At 46.1% G+C, this 20,171-nt stretch overlaps 2 protein-coding genes across 4 annotated transcripts in view; one reads left to right on the forward strand and one right to left on the reverse strand.

Annotated features, from left to right (window-relative positions):
* LOC119450039 (putative polypeptide N-acetylgalactosaminyltransferase 10) overlaps nucleotides 1–14,890 on the reverse strand; it is a 156,231-nt gene extending 141,341 nt beyond the window's left edge. Inside the window, exon 1 of one of the 3 annotated variants that reach the window (XM_037713390.2) lies at nucleotides 14,556–14,890. The gene's annotated coding sequence lies outside the window, so the exon portion shown is untranslated. Of the gene's footprint in view, nucleotides 1–4,013; nucleotides 4,165–14,555 lie in introns of those variants that run through there. The other 2 variants (XM_037713391.2, XM_049665601.1) reach the window with 2 other exon arrangements.
* Nucleotides 14,891–15,291: 401 nt separating this feature from the next.
* LOC119450040 (fucose-1-phosphate guanylyltransferase) overlaps nucleotides 15,292–20,171 on the forward strand; it is a 39,505-nt gene continuing 34,625 nt past the window's right edge. Inside the window, exons 1-2 of the mRNA XM_049666429.1 lie at nucleotides 15,292–15,495; nucleotides 19,194–19,364. Coding sequence (XP_049522386.1) covers nucleotides 15,435–15,495; nucleotides 19,194–19,364 — 232 coding nt within the window. The 5' untranslated portion in view covers nucleotides 15,292–15,434. The remainder of the gene's footprint in view (nucleotides 15,496–19,193; nucleotides 19,365–20,171) is intronic.

Consider the following 20,171-nt stretch of genomic DNA (forward strand, 5'->3'; position numbering starts at 1 on the left):
GCGTCTAAACCGGAATAAAGATGGGTCTCTCGCATTCTGTCCATATCGGAATGTGACTGCCAGGGCCGGGAAAAAAAAAAAAGGGGGGGGGGGGGGGGGGGGGGGGATACATCTACACACAGCGAACGATCCAAAACGTGGCCCAGAACGCAAACTTGCTTCCTTCCTGCCGGCTGGTGCCTTAAAGATGGGGCGTTGCTGGCGCAGCACGCACAACACAGCGTGGCCTGCTTTTGGTACGCATGCCTTCCACTGAAGGAGCTTACGAACCGCTGCGCAGTCCTCCCTCGCTCGCGGTCCCCCGCTCAGTGAAGCCTGCGTTTGAACGGGCCCGATGATGGATGAGGGCCCAACGTGACGCCACGCCGCTATATCGCGCTCGGAGCCTCGGGCAACGCGATTCTTAATTTGGAGGCGCGCGGCCGCTACCGATACTGCTTCCTCCTTCCCGCGGCTCTAAACACCGCCGAAAGCGATCAAGGGTTCGGGAAAGCGCCTCTCAGCGTCCGCGGAAACTCAGCTCGACGCCAGGCGCGCCTGGACCACCCCGTCCCACATCAACGAGACTCACCGGGGCACGGCGCGCCTGCCGGGACATCGAAGCAAAAGCTGCTGCGTTTTCTGTACGTTTACACATTTCGTATTGCAACTGTTTACTTATATCGCGATCGATAAGCAGCCGCCTTCACAACGCACGAAGATGAGGTTAAAAGGAGAGGAGGTAAACTCTACGCTCCGTCGTAATAAACGAATGTTTCGCAAAACGTGAGCAAGGGATACAGGGTGCAACGTTATGCAAGAAAACCTGGCAGAGTTGTCTCAATGTTTCGGCAAAATGTTTCCCCATTGTATGTCTATCGCGAGTCACTGCTGATGGTCAAGCCCAACGAGACGAAAACTTCCGGAGACTATAGCTTCTCTTTAGAATATTGGCTCGTGGGAAATGCGATTCTATTGCCTGAGACAGCAAACTCAAACAACTTCGACTGCTTTTCCCTCTGTCAATTTTTTTTTCTTGCGATGAAAAAGAAATTAAACTCTGGGGTTTTACGTGCCAAAACCATTATATGATTAAGAGGCACGCCGTAGTGGGGGACTCCGGATTAATTTTTGGCCACCTGGGGTTCTTCAATGTGCTCCCAATGCACAGTACCCGGTACGTCGGCGTCGTCGCCGTAATGTTCCGTTTAAAGTCCAAGTGCACGATCCTATCGCGCACGACGTGCGTCATGCTCGTCTCTTACTACAGACTTGTCATGACCGCGTATGCTCGGGCCGCCATCACCAACCACATCTCCGGCCGGCGAAGAACGTTAGCGCAAGCGCCTTGCTATGGAGCAACCTTGGAAGCACTTCCATCGCGCATAACACCTGAGAAGTAGAGCAGAAAATGTATTTTGGCTTGGTTAAGTTGGCTAGAGTGAGCAGACTGGCGATGGCCCGATATGGCCGCTAACTCAAAGCCCATCAACATGTGTCATAAGCCATATAGCCTACCCATTATGCGGTTCTCCCTCGGATGTCTCTATCCTTTGGAGGGGGTAATCTATCTCTACGTAGCCACATCGGGAGAAACAACTTTGGAAAGAGTCCAACATGAGTTCTTTGATTGACAGTACGTTTGTTTAAGAAATGTGTCTCGACGACGCAAGTCGCTGATTGATGTGACGCCTTCAGTGTATAAAGGTCGCGCACGTGTAATCAGTAAACGCCAGCTAAAGTTATAGCATTCTGTCCTCTCGTCCGTCATCTTTTGTTGAGTTTAATTTCGTCCTAAAGCCTTCGAAAGCAAGACAACCAGCCCAACGTTGCTCATTGAATTTATATTCAATGTGATGTCCAGCACGATTACTTCTCTGTTTTACCAAATGCGTGTTGAACGGCATGGCATGCACGCTGAACGAAAGGATGCTTTTGAGTTTATACATACTCAGTATTATTTCTTGCGTTATGCTAGATCTGCGCGCTAGGTGCTGGGCAAATAACTAATTTCACATTATTGCTAAAGGTGTAAAAAAAAAACGCTACACAATGACCGATTCGTGGCTTATATTTCCTTGTAGATATACTAATCCGTATACTAAGGAAATACTGCAGTATTTAAGTATACTGCAATCCTTGCAGAATCTTTACGCGCAGATATGCAGAATCTTTACGCGATGCTAAGGCTTTTCAATAGGACGGTTGTACTGAACGTCTTTAGAGCAGTTAGCATACAAAAGAGGTCGCTTAGAACCTTAGATAAGACGAAATCAAGATTACGTGGGCTCGCATTATTCTTCTCATTTCTTCGTCTGAAACTGCCGACAATAGACTTTAAACAGTGACTCCGTTTTTTTCTTCGGTACAGGGTACCTGATTCAGCAGCTTTCCAATTGTTCTCGGCTACTTTTTTAAAATGCGCTAGAAATAAATGTAACAATGTATGTAGCGTACTTATGGTCATTGTCGATTATTTGCGATTGTGTGCAAATCAACGTATATACTGTCCTTGGGATCGCAACGCACATTTTGCTACGTCACGTCATCACGCGCCAGACCACCAGGCATACCCTCGGCGTGTGAACATTGTGCTTCGGCTGCTGCGACCTATAAAGTCAGGCGAACAATTGCTTCAGCCCCAATACCCTTTCACAAGCCCCAAGATTCCTTTGTATTCAGCCGCGTCAAAAAGGCAAATAAATAAAGAAAATAAAAATACTATAATCTATATCACGCACACCCGACGCCCCCAGATGGAATAATTCGTGCACTTAGATTCGTGCACTTAGATTTAAATTAGCGTTAGGAAACTCCAAGTGGTCAAAATTAACGCCGAATCGTCCACTACGGCGTCACTCATAGCCCCAGTGTTGGATTGGGACGTTAAACCTCGTGAATGGCTGAATTAATCAATCAATCAATCAATATGAAATGAAACACCTCATCGGTGCTCAAGCGGCGATTACCCCTGCAACAGCTAGGCTATACACAAGCCCGGAGTTACAGTGTCGCTGATCAATTACATGGTCGCAGTGATTGCGCCCTCATTTTGTAGAAAAGCAATATAAAAATGCACGCAGAGATGCGGGCAACCGATAACGGCACACGAGCGCTGAAATGTTCTTGGCCGAAATGCTGCCGACACATCGTGAAACGCGTAACCCGGATGACGAGTAGCAAAGTGAAGAAAGAGATTTAAAAAAAAAAAAAAAGCGAGAAGGCTCCGCGGCAAAAAGCGAATAAAGACCGCCGCTGCGAAAGACAGGTGCGCTTGCACGCGTGGATTTTTTTTTTTTTTTTTTTTTTTTCCACAAAGAGAAACGCCGACGCAGGCTGATCGGACAGCTGTGTCGCTCCGTTTCAAGGGTTATTAATTTTGTCTATGCGTGTGCATCAGCAATTTGCAGCAACTGACAGCGTGTTGAAGTCGATTAAGCAAAAGCGAGAGATCAATAAATCGCCATTTCTTTTTCTTCGGAATTCTCGGCTATGGAAACTTTTATCGACGATTTACGTGGCGTAGTTAATGGCGTAGTTACCACACTTGTAGTTAATGAGAACAAGCAGACAAACAAAAAATACGCTGCGTATACAACAAGTATGCGACTACTTCCATGAGCAAAAAAGCAATTTTTTGCTCACAACGCACAATGCTTGCAGTGAAACCGTTCTCAAAAACCGCTTATAGTGGCGTGACTCGAGTAATCGTTCTTAATACCCTGACAGAGGCTGTTTGTTGAACCTCGAGATTTAACAGACAGCTCTATAACCCCTTTATTATTGTCTCGCTCAAATTACAAGCATCAACGGGTCACAGATGAATCAGCATTTACAATTTTGTGCAAAATATCCAATTGAAACAAAAATTATGTAGCGTCAAGGAAACCTCGCTGAGCCGGTTTCACTTCCCGGGGGGCAACTACCAAACGGAGACTTTAATAGCCGGCAAGGCCAGCCATTATGTACTGAAACTCGCACTCTTGTCCACTTCTCGTGGCCTATATATTGATTAATAACATCATAGTACGCACGCAGGCATGGATCCGACGTTCTTGCAAGCTTGCTTCTTTTCCAAAAAATTCCGGTAACTCACTACGGGTGATCAGCCGGAGTAGCCAGCGGTTATAGAGGGGATTGCGGTTGACAAATAATGCATTCATTTGTTATGAATGTATGAAAGAAACACAAAAGAAATATTTGAAACAATCTTTGAAAAGATAATTAAAAATGTACTGATTTTAGAGAAAGCAAAATGTTGTTTAGAAACATCATGATTCGACTTCTCCTTTGAGACGCGTACAACATCGTTGCTGTAAGCGCTAGCGCGCCAGATGTTGCCTGAGGGGAGAGGGTATCACCGCGACGTCACGTCACCCTCGCTCTCGAAAGCATGATATAGCACTGCGTGTCGTGACGTGTGGTAATGAATGTTATTATATACATATAGTCTACACCGCACCGTTTTCTTTTTCGCGGATCTAAATTTATCGATGTCCGCTGCGTTATGCCCCCCGCATGAATATGCGCCGTCACGCGCCTTATAGATGCCGCCGCATATCCGCGCGAGAGATGCGGAAGAATACAGAGTGTACCAAGCGCACACCCCCGTCGGCCACGACGCACTAAACAACTTCCGAGTGCGCGTGGATATATCCGCGAAACGACATATATGCGTGTACGTACAAATGCGCTCTCCAGGAGGCGCTCAGTTCACTAACTGAGCCATTCAAATTCGGCCACCACGTCGCCGTTGCACAGACTGGGCGGAGATCCGCATCACGAGCGGCTGCCCGCTGCGCACAAAACGGCGCAACACGCCTCCCACATCAGCGATGCGAATTCACGCGCCGTCGCTCCGGCCCCCACCCCCGCGGTGCCACAGGAATCGCACGCGCTGTTCGGATAGCGATACAGAGACGTGACGCGAATGCGCTCCGCGTCGCGCCGCGGCGGCAAGACTCTCTGGCTTATACAAAATAGCGCGCGGCTCGTCGGAAACGGCGGCAGCCCACAAACTGCCCCCAGATAGCGGATACGAGCGTCCTTCCTGACGAAGCGATTCAGTTCAGCGCGCGATCAGAACCGCGTTGTGGCAAAAAGCTTCCAACTTTCACCATATATCTAAATAACTTTACGGAGATCTAAAGCACGTGTGGGAATCTATGAATCGAATTGCTTTCGTGAAACGGTTAATTAAACGCTATACAAAAGCTGTTCGCCCTCAGCACCACGTTTTGCAGCGTGTCGATTTGGGTGCCCGCCAGGCAAGACCCCGCTCGCGACCTACGCGACCGCGAATTACGCTGTCTCCGGGATCGGCCCAGTTTACTATTGCACTGTCTCGAGGGTCAGCCCACACCTACTATAGCCGGCGGGAAACTGACCAGCGGACACGCGAAATCCCTGGGAAAGAGCCTCAGGAAGGCTCGTGCTTGAAGTCGTACATTTGTTGCAGTGATTATATTTAACTATACACCGTCGTTGTTTCATCGCGTTATTCCGTAAATGAAAGAGCCAGCGCACAGGTACATCTGTAAGGGTAAAGTGTATAGAGACGGCTATGTATAATCCGATTCGTTGTGCGAGTGCTGTCCGCTGTGCGAGCTATTCGGCCAGACAGCAGCAGCAGCACCTCGCATCCAGGGTCAGCAAACTCCGGGAGGGTTCGCGAAGAAAGCTTCGCTTTAATATGGCGTTCTTCTGCTGAGCCCATGCTCGCTGGTGAGGCTCCCTATACACACAGAATGCAAAAAAAAAAAAAAAATGCTCGCGTACACCGTGCTTTGGGCATTCACGCTAAGGAAACCGAGGCTGGTGAGCTTAATCCGGAGCGCCCTACTATACGGCGACTCTCACATCCTGTGTGTCGATTTGGGGCATTAAATCTCGTAATTATTTTATTCATTGTATGTAGTCAAGTATGAAGGAGGTGTTCTAGATCGAGTGGGCATGCTTGCTTGTCTCGGCCAAAGATGGCTACAAAGTGGAGTTGCCCAAGACATCTCAGTTTTGTTCGGCCCACCGGATCATTCAGCGCAGTTATCCACAGCGACTATGCGTATGGGACCGTTCCCACTTACCCACGTAATGCATGATTTGTATAGGATCTAAGCTCTATGTGGCGTTAATATCGGCGCTCGGAATTACCAATCTGTCTCTCTTTGTCTATGTCTATACCTATCTCGTATTAATGTATGATTATTTACGCGTTGATGTCCGCCACACCAAACGCGTTAAGAAGAGCTCCCTGGAGGCGTTTAGAAACGCACAAACAAGTGTACCACTGCCCGGAAGGCGTGTCAAAAACTGACATACCACAGCGCATTTTCTCGCGTGGTTAATCAAGATGTTCTACTACTATTATGCCTAAAATTTCCCACGTCGTTACAACGGAATTTCCTCGCGCCCACAATGCGGCGAAGAAAAATACCGGATTACAGTCTTTTTTCTTTTTTTTCTAAGCGAAGCTACAAGAATAAATTTCTATCAGGATGGTATCTTTCGCAGTAAAGTTCCCTAAAAGGGCGTTTTTCGTGTTTACACCCTCCACTGCAACTATTTAGCACCCATGCATATTCAAAACAGCCCTTAATAAGGGTGCGTGTGCGAGAGAAATTATGAGGGCGTTTTGTGCACCATATAAGAAAATGGTTTTTACACCAATCAGCATGTTCGCTTGTGTTATATTGAAATCTGTGCCCCCCCCCCCCCCCCCGCACCCGAAATTTATGTGTACCAGAGATATCTGGCTTAAATCCACGTGGGACAATTCACCCGCCTGTCCCACACTACTCCCGTCATGGGAGCTCCCCCCCCCCCCCCCCCCCCTCGAAAAAATTGCCTGGCTGCGCTATTGCCTGCCAGCAATAGAAGCATATGCATTTGCCGTTATATATGGGGCGCCTGCCACGAAAGCAAACTGCAGGGGTGAGCGATTCACCTGCTACGGCATAAATTTCCGTCACCAAGTCTGCAGACTCCCTGTTATCGTTGTCGGTGTCAACGGCCGAAAAGGGCATCTCCATCTTCCCCGACAAAGACTTTTCTGTTGGGCTTTTCGACTAAGACTGGCTCAGGCTGGGCGTGGTAGTGACGGGTATCCGATCACGGACGCGTGTTTTTGCGAACGTACGCCGCCTCGAACGCAGTACCGACTCTGCGCCAAACGCTTCGATACTTGTCGATACGCCAAAAGACTTCATCCGATCTTAGAACTAAAGCAACGTGCTAGTACGGAATCTCCGTCTGAAAAAAAAAAAAGAAAGAAAGAAAAGAGCAGGGCCCGAATTCACAAAAACGTTCTTAAGCTAAAACAGTTCGTAAGAACCGATGCCAGCCAACTGCAATGCTTGACATATTATTAGCTACGACAGCCGGTCAATGACAAATAGCAGCGAGGAACAAAAAGCTTTGTGAATTCGGCCCCAGATTCGTCTCCGGTATCGATACCACCGTGCATACAAATACAACTTGTCCGCATAATTTCAATCTCCCAAATGTCGAAGCTGCCACTCGATTCACGACAGGTGCACGGTCGGCCATTAATGAGAGGTCTTGTCATACACAGTTCGTCGTTCAGAGATAACGACGCCCGCGTATATTCGGAAGTGGTGTAGCTCAATACATCTGGAATCAAATCTGAACTCGTGCAAAGTAGCAGAGTGCCACAGCCACTAAAATACCAGGGCGGGTTTCGCGACTGTAAACAATCCCGAGTCAATAAATCTATACGTTTCGCCAGAAGCCACATTCTATACCGACCACTTTCGCGGTCGTCAGTTTCAGCGGTCGCTGATTGGCTAAGCCAGTGGACAGACTGCTTCTTGCTCCAATATGAAGCGCTGCTCCGGGACGCCGCCACGCCACATCGCGCAAAGGTGAAACTATCCCGGAAAGTTGAAAAAAAAAAGGAATAAGAATTTGACGTAAAGGTCAGAGATGAAGAAGGCAGAAGTATATACAAACGTCGCACTTTCCTCTTCGTCGCCTTTTTCTATCTGTCTTCACCTTTTTAACGTTGGTATTGTTATGTTTCAAATTTAAGTATACACGGCATATCAGCAGATCCAACAACGCACTCTACATAGATATCCCGAAATGTAATCAATCGAGAACACAACACCCAGGTCGCGTCAGCCAATCGGATACGAGATATTCGGCTGCGAAGTTCCGGTGCCTCTTGCTTGCGTGCCCCTTATCCTTCACCGTGATCCTTCCTTTCAACAACCAGTTGTTCCAAGGGGCGACTAGCGGCGAAATTTGGGGCGGGACAAACGTATACAGAAGGTTCTGCCTCCTCCTTCGCTGACGCGCAGGCTCTCGCTTTACTGCGTCAAGCTGACGAGACGGAGTAAGAGCCTTCTTCTAGAAAACGAAACGCTTGGGCGATTAGAGTTCTCTGTCTTGCGCAATGAAAAGTAGATGCGGGTTGGTAACGGAGCAATAAAATAAAGAGGCTGGGGGTAAGGGAGGAGAAGAGGAGAGTGTATCGGGGAGCTGCGTTACCTGCGCACGCTAAAACAAGAACTAAATAAAAGTGAATGATGAGTCAATATTTTTAAAATGTTTACTTCCCGCAATGTTTGCGAGGCCGTACGAATAAGAAATCGACGCTTTCTCAATCTCGTAAGACATCAATAGAAGAAAACTATATGCACCGAAGAAATATTTCATCCAGTATTGAGCAATTTCGGTTATTCATATTTCTGAGAGAGTGAGAGTTTCTCAGTATCTCACCGATATATCCGTTGCCATGAGTCAGTATCATGACTGTGAATATCCAATAATTCAGCATTTCGTCGTTACCGTATGACGCAATTGTGTACTCGCCCTGGCAAAGGTATATAGGCCCACTCTGTCTCCGGGAAATAATAGCTTTTATTTTATTTTATTTTTTTCGTCAGCGACAACTGCAGTGTGTAACATCAACGCGTCAACTAAACCTTTTTTTTTTCTCTCTCTCTCTCGGAGCATGTATGTCTGACAAGGAAGTAATCGCGAAGCCCTTCTTTTACAGAAAAGAACCAAATTCTGCCGCTGTATCAAGACATCCTACGAAGGCTTCGACAGTATCGCGAGTCACTACCGACCGTTCGTAAAAACGTTTCGTTTTCTCAGCTCGACATGGATGCGTGCGCTCTTGCATAAGATTGCATCTGGTCGCTCAAATGGGTCGTCGCCTGCGACACCACGTGTCTCCATTTCGCTCGACTATACTGTATGGTTGTGCGTTTATTCGCCGTTCAGCCCTTCCAAAAAATACTCTATAGCGCAAGCTCACGCTCCTATATAACGTGTCAGCAGGTTGACAATCCTTTCAGAACCACCTCCGACACATCTCGCTCGTCGTCGTGTAACGAATACCTGCTCTGACATGTGAGGCGCAGTAGGTGATATACGGACCTAACGATTATACACATACATATACATACATACGAGCGGAGCAATATATCGGACCGAGAGAACCAACCTATATAAAACGTTCCTGCCTTCCCGGCCTCTCATCCGCTGGCTTCGTGTTTCGTTTGATGCTGCAACGGATACACGTACACATACCCTGCGTCGCAATAACGTACGACCGCGAGGCACCAGGCATGTCGCTGTTTCTAAACACGGCGCGCGCACGCGACAAAACGGCGACGAACGTTGTCTATATATCAGTGTATAGACGGGAAAATGCGCGAACTGTGTGAGCGCGAGTGGCACCCACGTTCTTCAGTGCAAAGTAATATACGATCTTCGTGACGTCAATTTCATATTTCTTTCTTTGTTTCCTTCTGTAAATAATGTCAAAGAGCGAACAAAAAAGGCGATGACAAAAATTGAAGGGAAAAAAAAGTAGAAACGGGTGTCTCGACGAACGCGCTACGCGCGTGAATTAAAAAAAAAAAGAAAGAACAACAGTTGTATGCATTTAGTATGCACGCGTGTGCGGGCTTTCTTCATAGACAGCCGAGCCAACGTTTATGTAAAGGTTACAGACAAGACGCGCGGTAAAGACATGACGACGACGACGACGACATTGACGTAAATGCTGATGACGTGCGTGGTTCGTGGCCTATATTGTAAACGCAGAATGCCAGATGACCGCCGGCCATACACAATTCGAAACCGAGTACTTCGAACAAGCTATAACAATGTGAACAACGCGGTAACGGTAACATGCGAGATACACATACCAGTGTATACTGCCACTTTAATAACGCGAAAGGCGCCTTGAGCAGTCCCGAAGGCCAATACTTTCGAAGCTTGAGCGATACGCCAACATGCCTCGTATCCCGTTGTTACTTTCAAGCAATGAAAACTTCGAAGCACATCAAAATCTTAGTACAAGTCCCCTCCGCTCGCCGCCTTCAGTGCTCAAACTTTCCTGCAAACTCTTATTTTTTTTATTATTATTATTTTTTTAATAGAGCTGCGTTTGCTGCCAACGGGCAAGCAAACAATTCAGCGATGCCAAAGTTTCATCGTCGTTCTCGAGCGCGTTTTGATTTTGCATTCTTCGGCTCCGACATAAATCAAACACCACAGCTAGTATAAATGAAAAACCCCCGATATACACATAACACACGCAAGTACACGCGCGGCGCCTTCCCTCGATTTTATGTGCGCATGTAACTGTACAACGCTGCCCTCGTTTCTTTTTATGCCGAGCACGTGGACCCAGTCGTAAAAAATAACTCGCACACGTTACATATATAGGCCCGCTCGCGGGACCTTTCTCTCAAACGAGCGCGCCGATACGCGGCGGGATTCGCAGATAAGACCCGCATCGCTCGGAGTTGCATGCATTAACCTTGTATTTCAAGGCAGGACACGAAGTGAAGAGAAGAAAAACGTCCAGCTTGCAGTTGAAACTCATTCCCACTTGTATACGTGCGAGTATTCCACCGAAGGCCGGCTCGCTCGCAGCGAAGACTCGTGTGTAACGGCGATACCTCCCGACCGTTACCATGTCCTGCTTTAAGGCGCACAAGCCCGTGTAGCCGTAGAGCCGGGCGCGCTTTTTCTATAGTGCTGCTTTTAACTAGTACATACCAAAGTGCGCATCTGGAGCTTGTTATATACTCTTTAACGACGTCGTCATGGTCTGGTCACTCCGGTTTTGCTGCCGAACCTGAATAACCGATACACGCGAGAACCTCGAGCTATCGACGTCTGCATCGATGCATCCGCATTCTAGCAAGCGTTCTCACATGTTTTGACGCTAGCATGTTTTCTCGCCGTTTCAGACGCTAAGTCGAATAGACAGCCAGTACGCGCCAGTAAAAAGTACTTGCCGCTTTTCTGACACTGTGCGCTTGAGCCCCCTCGGTGTCTCGTGCAAAATCAGAAGTGCAAACACAATGATCGCAAGAGCGAACCACGTCCTCGCAGAAGTAAAAGCGAAGTGACGACAACGATTCGCGAAGCCTTCCGACTGCAGACGCTTTAACCAAAAGAACGAAAACTAAAATGCACAGTTGGCGCTTGACGAGGACATCTCACATATAGCAACGGAATAAAATAATAATTAGGCTCTATATAGGCCACATATGATATCGTGACAGCGGCTCACATATAGAGACCTCAAAAGCGCGAGCGCTCTCGCGTTTCCGAACTCGCCAGATAAATGCCCGAAAAAAAGGAAAAGAGAGAGAGAGATATGTCATATGCCCAAAAATGTTAAAGCCCGTTGTCATTATACTTCTTTTTCAAAACTAAATGTCAGTGTCGTCGCCTCGTTTCCATCAACAGCAAAACATTAAGTGATTGGTTAGAAAAAAAATTTGTCGCAGTTTCACCCGAAAGGCGAAGCACCAATTGCGATAGCAAATTAGTAGAGAGCTATGCGGAGTAAGGATAGTAGTTTTATCAGCTGTATAAACTTGGACATGCAGCAGCACCAGCAACGCGCAGAACTGTTGTCGACGCCGTCGGCGTTTCGCCCCCCCCCCCCCCCCCCCCGTTCGCACCGAACGCGCGCGGCGTTTTTATATAAATACGCATTTAGTGCCGCAGCTAAACGTCGCCTCCCCTCCCTCCCGTCCCCCCCCCCCCCCCCACATCATTTCGCGCGACGAAAAAAGTTGCGTTTGCTCTCTATATATGCAATGGAAGAAAGAGACGCTTAATTCTGCAGCCCTTCAGGCAGCACGGCGCAGAACGCGCGTTTGCTCTCCGACGTGCGTTCGCTCCCCGTGAAAGCGCGCGTCCCTCGCGCCCGTTCAGACTCGCACATACAGCGTCCGGAGCGCGGCGACGATTTCATCGCCGTTGACGTCATACGGAACCTCACGGCGACGACGACGGCGACGGCAGAAATATGCGTTGGAGTGTCCATATAATTGCTATCGCAATAATAAAACTAAACAAGGAATGAACAGGAGAAAGAGAAAGAATATGGCCGACAGGAACCGTATACAGCTGCCATCAACACGGCTCAACGCAAGTCACGTAGCTCACGGCCCGCTGTCGCTTCCCAACAGGCCACGGCTTACGCGACCAATGAAAGATACATGTTATTGCCGCCGATATTTTAAACCAGATAGCGTCGTCAATAGCGGGTCTCAGTTTCCGCATAACAGGTTCTATTTTCCGCCATAACGGGTTCCTGCGTTTTTTTTTTTTTTTTTTTTTTTTTTTACTCCCTTCTCCGTGCGAACCGTCCCCGGTCAAAACGACACTGCACCGTCACGCAAAAGCACGCTTCATCAAACACGCGGCCTTTCTTGTTTCCGGGTTCACGTCAACACACTGGACCACGTGCGCCGGCGTCTAACGGCTCGGGAAATTCAAACGGGACTCGGGCCGTAGGAACGGTCAGGAAGGCAGCTAAAAATGAACTTACAAAACTTGCACTTCCTCTACTTCCGTCTGTATTTTCGTTACGTCTGCGCGTTCTTCAAACACGGCTTTCCTCCAGGATGCTTGCTACACACACGTTCCTATACCTTGGAACATTATCCTGCAAAGTTGTCCCATCTTGGACGAATGTCAAACATCAATTTCAAGCTACAACTGTATGGCCTCGCACAAGTCCTTCGTGACACGGACTGATGAAGCCTCCCCACTCCCACCGATGCTTTGTTGAGAACAGAGAAGAAAGAATCAGCTTCACGAGAGTATTGGGCGGTTGCAAAGTGAAACGGGTTTCGCGACAGATAACATTTGAGACTCACAATTTTCGGAATTCGTGGTGGCTATACAAGCTAGGCAGCTCTCCGGCCTACACTCACTACAAGAAAACCGCCCACATTCTGAAACCAAGTGAAGCGCATTTTGAAACCGCACTAGATGCAAGGAACGCCACGACGCCGGGAGCATAAGCTTATGGAGAGATTGATGCTTAATCGATTCAGCGACGTTCTGGAAAGCCATCAGAAAGCGTGTGTATCCAAAATGTTCTATTTAACGAAGGACGGCTCATTAACGGAGCTGCGTTTAATGTAAAAATAGATAAACAAACCGTTTCGTTGTTGCCGCAGATGACATTAAAAATTTGTTCTGCGACTTGCCACTAGGGCTACTTTTCAGGAACTGGGGCCGTGAAAACTGAAGCTTTGAAAATAAATGTCACGCATTAAACCTCTCTTGGAATCTTACGCTGATGATCATACGCCAGTTACATTCACTAAACCAGACATCCTTTCTCCTACTTAGTTTCGCTACAGTGGCTCGAACATTCTAGCCCACTGTAGTTTCGCTTTCTCTTGCATGCAAATCGGAGTTATATATCGCATTAAATGCAAGTCAGCGCCACGCACGCGCTTTCTGTCGAAGTCAGGCCATCAAAACGCCTTCGTCGTGAGTTTGCGTTTACAGGGGTCGTCTGTCACTTGGCTCGGACAACGACGCTCACCTAAGCGGCTGGCTTCTAGGGGAATGTGCCCGTCTGATAATCACATTCGGACATCAGTCGGAGTTCCTGGAACTTCAATTGCAGCACCTCTTTTTGTCGAGCTAGGCGCATACACGTATCAGTGATAACTGCATGGGCTGCTACGTAAATAAAAAAGCCATTTAGATTAAAACGCATATACCCGACAATATAGGGGAATGAAAGGTGCAGCTGACCACGAAGTCGCGCGCCGGAGTTTTCGTGTCCTCCCCATATATCAACGGTGACACGAAAGGAAGAGGATTCGAAAGCACGGCAGCTCTGACCGACGGCTAAAGTGATATATCAAATACGTGAAAGTAGTGATGGTTCAGATGGCTTTCTTCATGTAATGTTAAACACGAGAATTATAGTAATAAGTGACGCAACGCGTGCTTGAAGCGCAAGACAATGCGTGAGAGAAACTATCGCGAGCTGCTCCAACTAACATATTAGAACGTGCGCCGCTCTAAAACGTGTCAGGTAAAGCGCAGCAGGCAAAGCGTGCGTGCGCGTGTAGTGGGAGCGTGGGAGCATGCAAATCAGAACGTGAGCGCGAGCTCCTAATGACAGATCGACACGAGCGCACAAGAATTAAGGCTCATATTCCGGCCACTGGTTTCGGCCACTGGTTCGGGTGTGTCTTTGCCACCTGTCACCCATTAAACACAGAGTGACCACGTATAAAATGGGAGCCAGCAACGTATTTACTCACCTATTTTAATCCACACGTCTTGCTGGAAACCAGTTCTTGGAGGCGTCGCGATATGAAGGCAACGACGCGACGCGATCACAAACTGCACACACTGCCTCAGCTGGGTTCGGTCCAAAGCTGCATGCTCAGTCGGAGGTTTCGCGCACTAGCACACGGACTCCTCGAGCGTTTCGACACACTTCACAGGTCGCAGTAGTTGACATTAGTCCCACGGATCGCAGAGACTTCAGCAGCTGCTCGCGCCCCAAGAATCACCTCACGGCCTCGCGCCGCACACCAGCCGCGTCTTTGAAGCCGGCAAGCGCCGCCCAATGCGTGCCCAGAGGCTGGCTTCTCTGCACGTGTAAACGTTCCTTTCGAGCGTTGTCACCTGGCGCCATCTAACGAGCTAGGATACAAACAACTAATGCTCAGTGCCACTTTTATACTTTTATGGCTTTCTTTTTCTGAATTACAACAAAAGACATATTTATTACAACTTCTGCCGCAAATTCGATATAATATTTTTTTTATGAAGACAACTCTACTGTTATTTTTTTTAAGAAATAGCGCTGCATGCATTGTTTTGCACTGCCACATTTCTTTGAAAACGTAAAAAAATGTTAAGTTTTTGCTTATTAAAAACTAATAAATATTGTTATATTGCATTATATTTGTTTAACTTTTTTTTAAAGTGCAGATAACCAGACAGCTCTTTCTTTTACAAAACAGAGATGGCAGCACACTACGAACCGCGCTCATGCCGCGCGTTTCGTTTCGTCGCGACTGCGTGGCAACTCCCCCTTCACGACTCCGTTGTGTCTCGGCGTTGCGCCCTGTCTTTTACTTTCGAAAGCACTGAAACTGTCTTGCTCGCACAAGGTGCGATTTAATTCAAACATGGAGCTCACAGTACCCGCCTTTATGAAAAGGTGTATTGACTCCTACGAAGCGCTGAGAGGTATGAATTGATGGGCAACTTGTTCGGTTCGTTTTCTAAAGCAGTCTACTGTCGTTGCGTAAGCATCATTCAATTAGAATTGTCATTTTGTACGTATGTACTCAGCTTTCAAATATAGCACTACCATTCAAAATCACAAATTTTGCCATCGATCGGTTTCTTCTTTCTGTTTCTTGAAATCAAAGCGAGCGTGCAGCAACGATACCAGAATGTTGGCTGTGAAGCGTATTTATTAATTACAGTTCTGTTGGGAACCTTGTACGCAAGAAGTGCTGCGAGATGTGAACCGCTGTCGCCACCTACCGACAACGAAAAGCAGACGATTTTAGTTGTCCAACCAGCATGGGGCTTACAGCAGTTATTTAGTGAATCGTAAACGAGAGGACGCCACTGGCTCCCACTCCAATGATTGCCTTTTAGGTGCGCCTGAATCGTCCCAAGTAAGGGGCTTGTTTCGCTAGCTTCTGAAAGCATAGGCTATCATTGTGCACATATACGATGTAGCGTTACATGGTACACAGAAAACGTACCGCCTTTCATAATGCAGTGGTGGCTGACAAAACTATAATATATGGAAACTTAAGTTTGTGTTCTGCGCAGACGCAGCCTTTTAGTTCCAGATGCAGTTTATAATCAACTATCTCCAAGTCAAAGTAAATTATTGTCTATCATATATATATATAATATGATTCTACTGAAAATTAACCACCCAGCTATAACGTTTTTATCTTTTTTTTTTTTTAAATACTCTGACAAATGTTTTACTAGGAGGTGCACTTCTCATGCCGCTGCAATGGCATGTTGATTGTAAGCAAAGATTTTGGCTCCAATAATGCAAATCTTAATGAATAAGGGCATCGAATCTCCCACATGCGCATGATCATAATCATTTGCACTTAGTCATGACGATAAACTGGAAACAACTTCCTCACTGTACAAAGATACATATGCAACTATGTTGTGGAAGCTGTGGCTATTCAATAAGTGATGTTTCACTATGAAAAATACTGTTCAGAGCGTGTAATGCACAACAACAAATCCTCAAACAACTACACTGTCATCCAAGCCTGAAACATAGAAGTGCTCCTCACCTTCTTTACTAGGAATAGAAAATTAGGCGAATGATAAGCAGATATAATCAATGTATATGCCGTGCAGTTATCAGTCGCTTGCTCGATGAGAACTGATTTTATACACTAGAGAGGCACTGAGAATAAAACAGTCAATGTATTCTGTGCATTCAAAAAGTGTCACGAAGAATTACACAGTTTTAAGAACTTTCAGCTCTTACAAGAATGTGTAAAGAAAAGCGCAGGTATATGTGAGCACTCAGCTATCGCTTCATTGGAGGATGCACAAGTGCTGATTATGTTGTAAGAATGACGTGTTGTCAGGCCAAACAAGTAGCTTATATGAATTATCAACAGAACTAATCCTTCCTTTGTGCTTTGAAACAACAATACCACCACAACTGGAAACAGGTTTTCAAGGAGTTCTGGCAGAGCATATCAGCTGGTATGAACAGTTGAAGGCCAGAAGGCCGGTGATGGAATGAAATATGTGCTCGAGCTAGCTCTTTTACGATTACCTTCTTGCCATGAGTGAATATTGTAATCTAATTGCATCAAACAGCCCTAAACGATGTAGCCCTCGATGTAGCGCATCTTGAACTCTTCATTTCTGTACATGCCAATATTTTTCATATCTTAATAATCTGACTAACATACAAAGTTTGACAGTAAATTCCATGCAGTCGTGTCTGTTTGTTTGAGGTGGCAGCACTGCATTGGCAAGTGCTGCCAAATGAATCATATCACTGCACTGGTTGCACATAGTTGTCATAATGTCAGTACACAAAGACACATTCTTAAGTTAACAAAGGTTTTTTTAAAGTGAGCTGGATTTTTTTTTATACTGTTGGTGAGTCTTAGAATACAGCAGTACACATGATCATACAGCGCCCTTGGCAATGCAGCCTTCAGCTCAGAGAAAGTATATGTCATGCACAATCAATACTTATTAAATTTGGCCTATTGCAACTTTGTTTTCAACAATCTAACTGACATAATCATGGTTGCCACCTTTGCCGAGAAAAATAAACTGGCACTGGGGAAGTGGTGGGGCAGAGACGGCTGTTTTTGCAACAAGTACTGTGTACTTGTCAACAAACAATAAAAAAAGCAGGTCATACATTGAGAACAACCATTACATTATATAAATTTATTGAAAGGATTTACATGAAATTTGGTACTCACTTAAATATTTTTAAAAGACAAAAGTGTAAAGCCAACAGCTCACTGAGCGCCGTTTCTGTAGCCCAGGAAATTGTGGAGGACCGAGCTGACGCAATAAGCGCCAACAGTGGGTGGCCACTAAAAAGACGTATTGTAAAGAAGCAGAAGTTGTGTACAGTATTACTACTTGTTGCTGGGCTGGATGGTCCATACTTCTTGCAGTGGAAAAGACACAAAAGCAAGTGAAAGGGTGACAGTAAAAGAAAGATTGTTCTTTCCTGTCCGTTTCCTTCTTTGTTCTTGTATCTTTTCCACCGCAGCAAATGCACTCATAGCAGAAAGATCAATTGTTTGCTATGTATGAATTGAGAGAGCACATAACTTGCACTGCAAGTTATGTGCCAATTTAGTGCAAACCAGGACACTGCCAAATGGCATGCCAGTGTTGGGGTCGTACTGGCAGCTGGCACCGTGATGGAAAAAAAAAATGAATGTGTCAGTAGAAAGCTAGCCAGGCGGCAACCCTAATCTAAATACTATAATTGAAAGGCGGAATTAAAATACCGTACACCTAATTATATGTCAGGTTACTATAGCAACAACATACTCATAACAAAAAGTCACAACACATTCTGATTTTAAGAATGCCAAGAACTAAGAGAAAGACCAGATGCACACTGCGCTTTTCATTTTCTTTTTATTCTTATTCTAGGTGCCATTCAAATCAGATGTTCGACCAACAAGCCCCTGTTCTAATGCTTTCGAGTACTAGCTGTGAGCTATAAAAGCAAGCATCATAGTAGCCAAGCTGGAGAACAGTCACTGTTAAAGAGACACTAAAGAGAAGCACTAACTAAGTTTAGACAAAGTATTCTTTCAAAACTCTACTTTCGTCTTCCTTCTCCTCAGTGCAGCCACACTGTTCCGTATCAATATTGTGGCAAGAGGTTGATTATACTAGAAGAGAGAATGAAGGCCAAACTTTAATTTCTTCAATTTCATGTTGAAATCTTAATGCCAGTATGTCAGTTTAATGGGATGAATTTCCAAGTAACTTTTTGTGTATTGTGGTGTAGTAAAAGTTCTTGAAACTTACCAAGTTCAGTCTTTAAGTACTTTATAATGCAATGTAGCCATTTCTGACCAATAAGAGATTAACTAGGCCCGAGCTGATGCCGTTAATATCCATGCTGTCACAACAAGCTATTGCAGAAGCTTCAAGGTGGCATCGCTAGCCATCTTTTGTTATTGAAGCTCTTCTCGCTTACCAAGCATACTCTAGGTAAGATTGGCTTTTTTAGTATTGCCAGAAGGGTAATTACTAATATAGCTCAACCTTTTTGTTTTAGCATCCCTTTAGTGTGATGGCACCAAGATATCGCGTCAGAGGCCCTTTGTTATATATTTTTTACAACGATCATATCAATGAAGCGCAGACACTTTCACAAGCTCTCGATGTTGCAGGAAAGGTCCCAAGTGAAGTGGGCATTACCTTCTGGGATGCTGTTGTTATATCAGCTGCTGATGAAGACCAAGCCTCTGCATTCCATGAACAAATCACTCAAAGGAAAGAGAGGAACCTCATACCTCTTGTGCCGTATCATGTGTTCTCTGATCCACCTGGACCGAAAGTTGGCAAGCAGAACTCTCTCTTTTGTGTGTTTGTAGTGTGTGTGTGTGTGTGTGTGTGTGTGGGAGGGGGAGTCGTTTGGTTATGACTGTTAGAGTTAGCCGAACATGTTTACTATTGCGGTACGCCAGTGCAGCCAATCATCAACACACACTAAGAACCAGATAATTGGGCTACAAATGTTGTCAGTGTTGCAGTGATTTTCGAGAAGCACTGCCATGAATCTTTCTATCTTGCTTTGTTTTTGCTTTTAACAGGTTGCAGTTTGCATAAGGATGTTTTGGAAATATTACACCCAAGCGTTCTTGTGTACCAAAAGCCCCACGCTCTGCTTGCTTTCTTTTGTATACCTTTTTGCAATCATTTGTACGCAGGCATTTTGCATACCCTAACTTTGGGTATGTGCATCCAAAGTTAGGGGATGCACATGCACATGCTACGGAGCACATGCTATGGAACGCGTGCTATGGAGCTCGTGTTATGGAGCACTCATGCACATGCTATGGAGCCTATGCATTGTACTGGTTACAGGCTACGCCATGCCACCAAATCTAAGTGCTTTGAACAATCTCCATTGCTGCCAAGTAAGCCCTTCCCTTGTGTTTCTTAACATTCCACATGGGAATAAGCCTCTTTTTAAAGGGTTTTGCCACCAGTGCTTCATTGTGAACTTCCAGCATCCTCGCAGGTTCTCAATCCTTCCTAGTCATTTCTCTTGCACAGTGCTGAATGTGGACAGCCTCCATGTAAGGCTCATAGAAAGTATAAATGTTGCAGTGCAGGAGATGACACACTTGGCTTTCAGTGGCACA

The sequence above is a fragment of the Dermacentor silvarum genome, chromosome 4 (genome assembly GCF_013339745.2).
Source record: "Dermacentor silvarum isolate Dsil-2018 chromosome 4, BIME_Dsil_1.4, whole genome shotgun sequence".
Lineage (NCBI taxonomy): Eukaryota > Metazoa > Arthropoda > Arachnida > Ixodida > Ixodidae > Dermacentor > Dermacentor silvarum.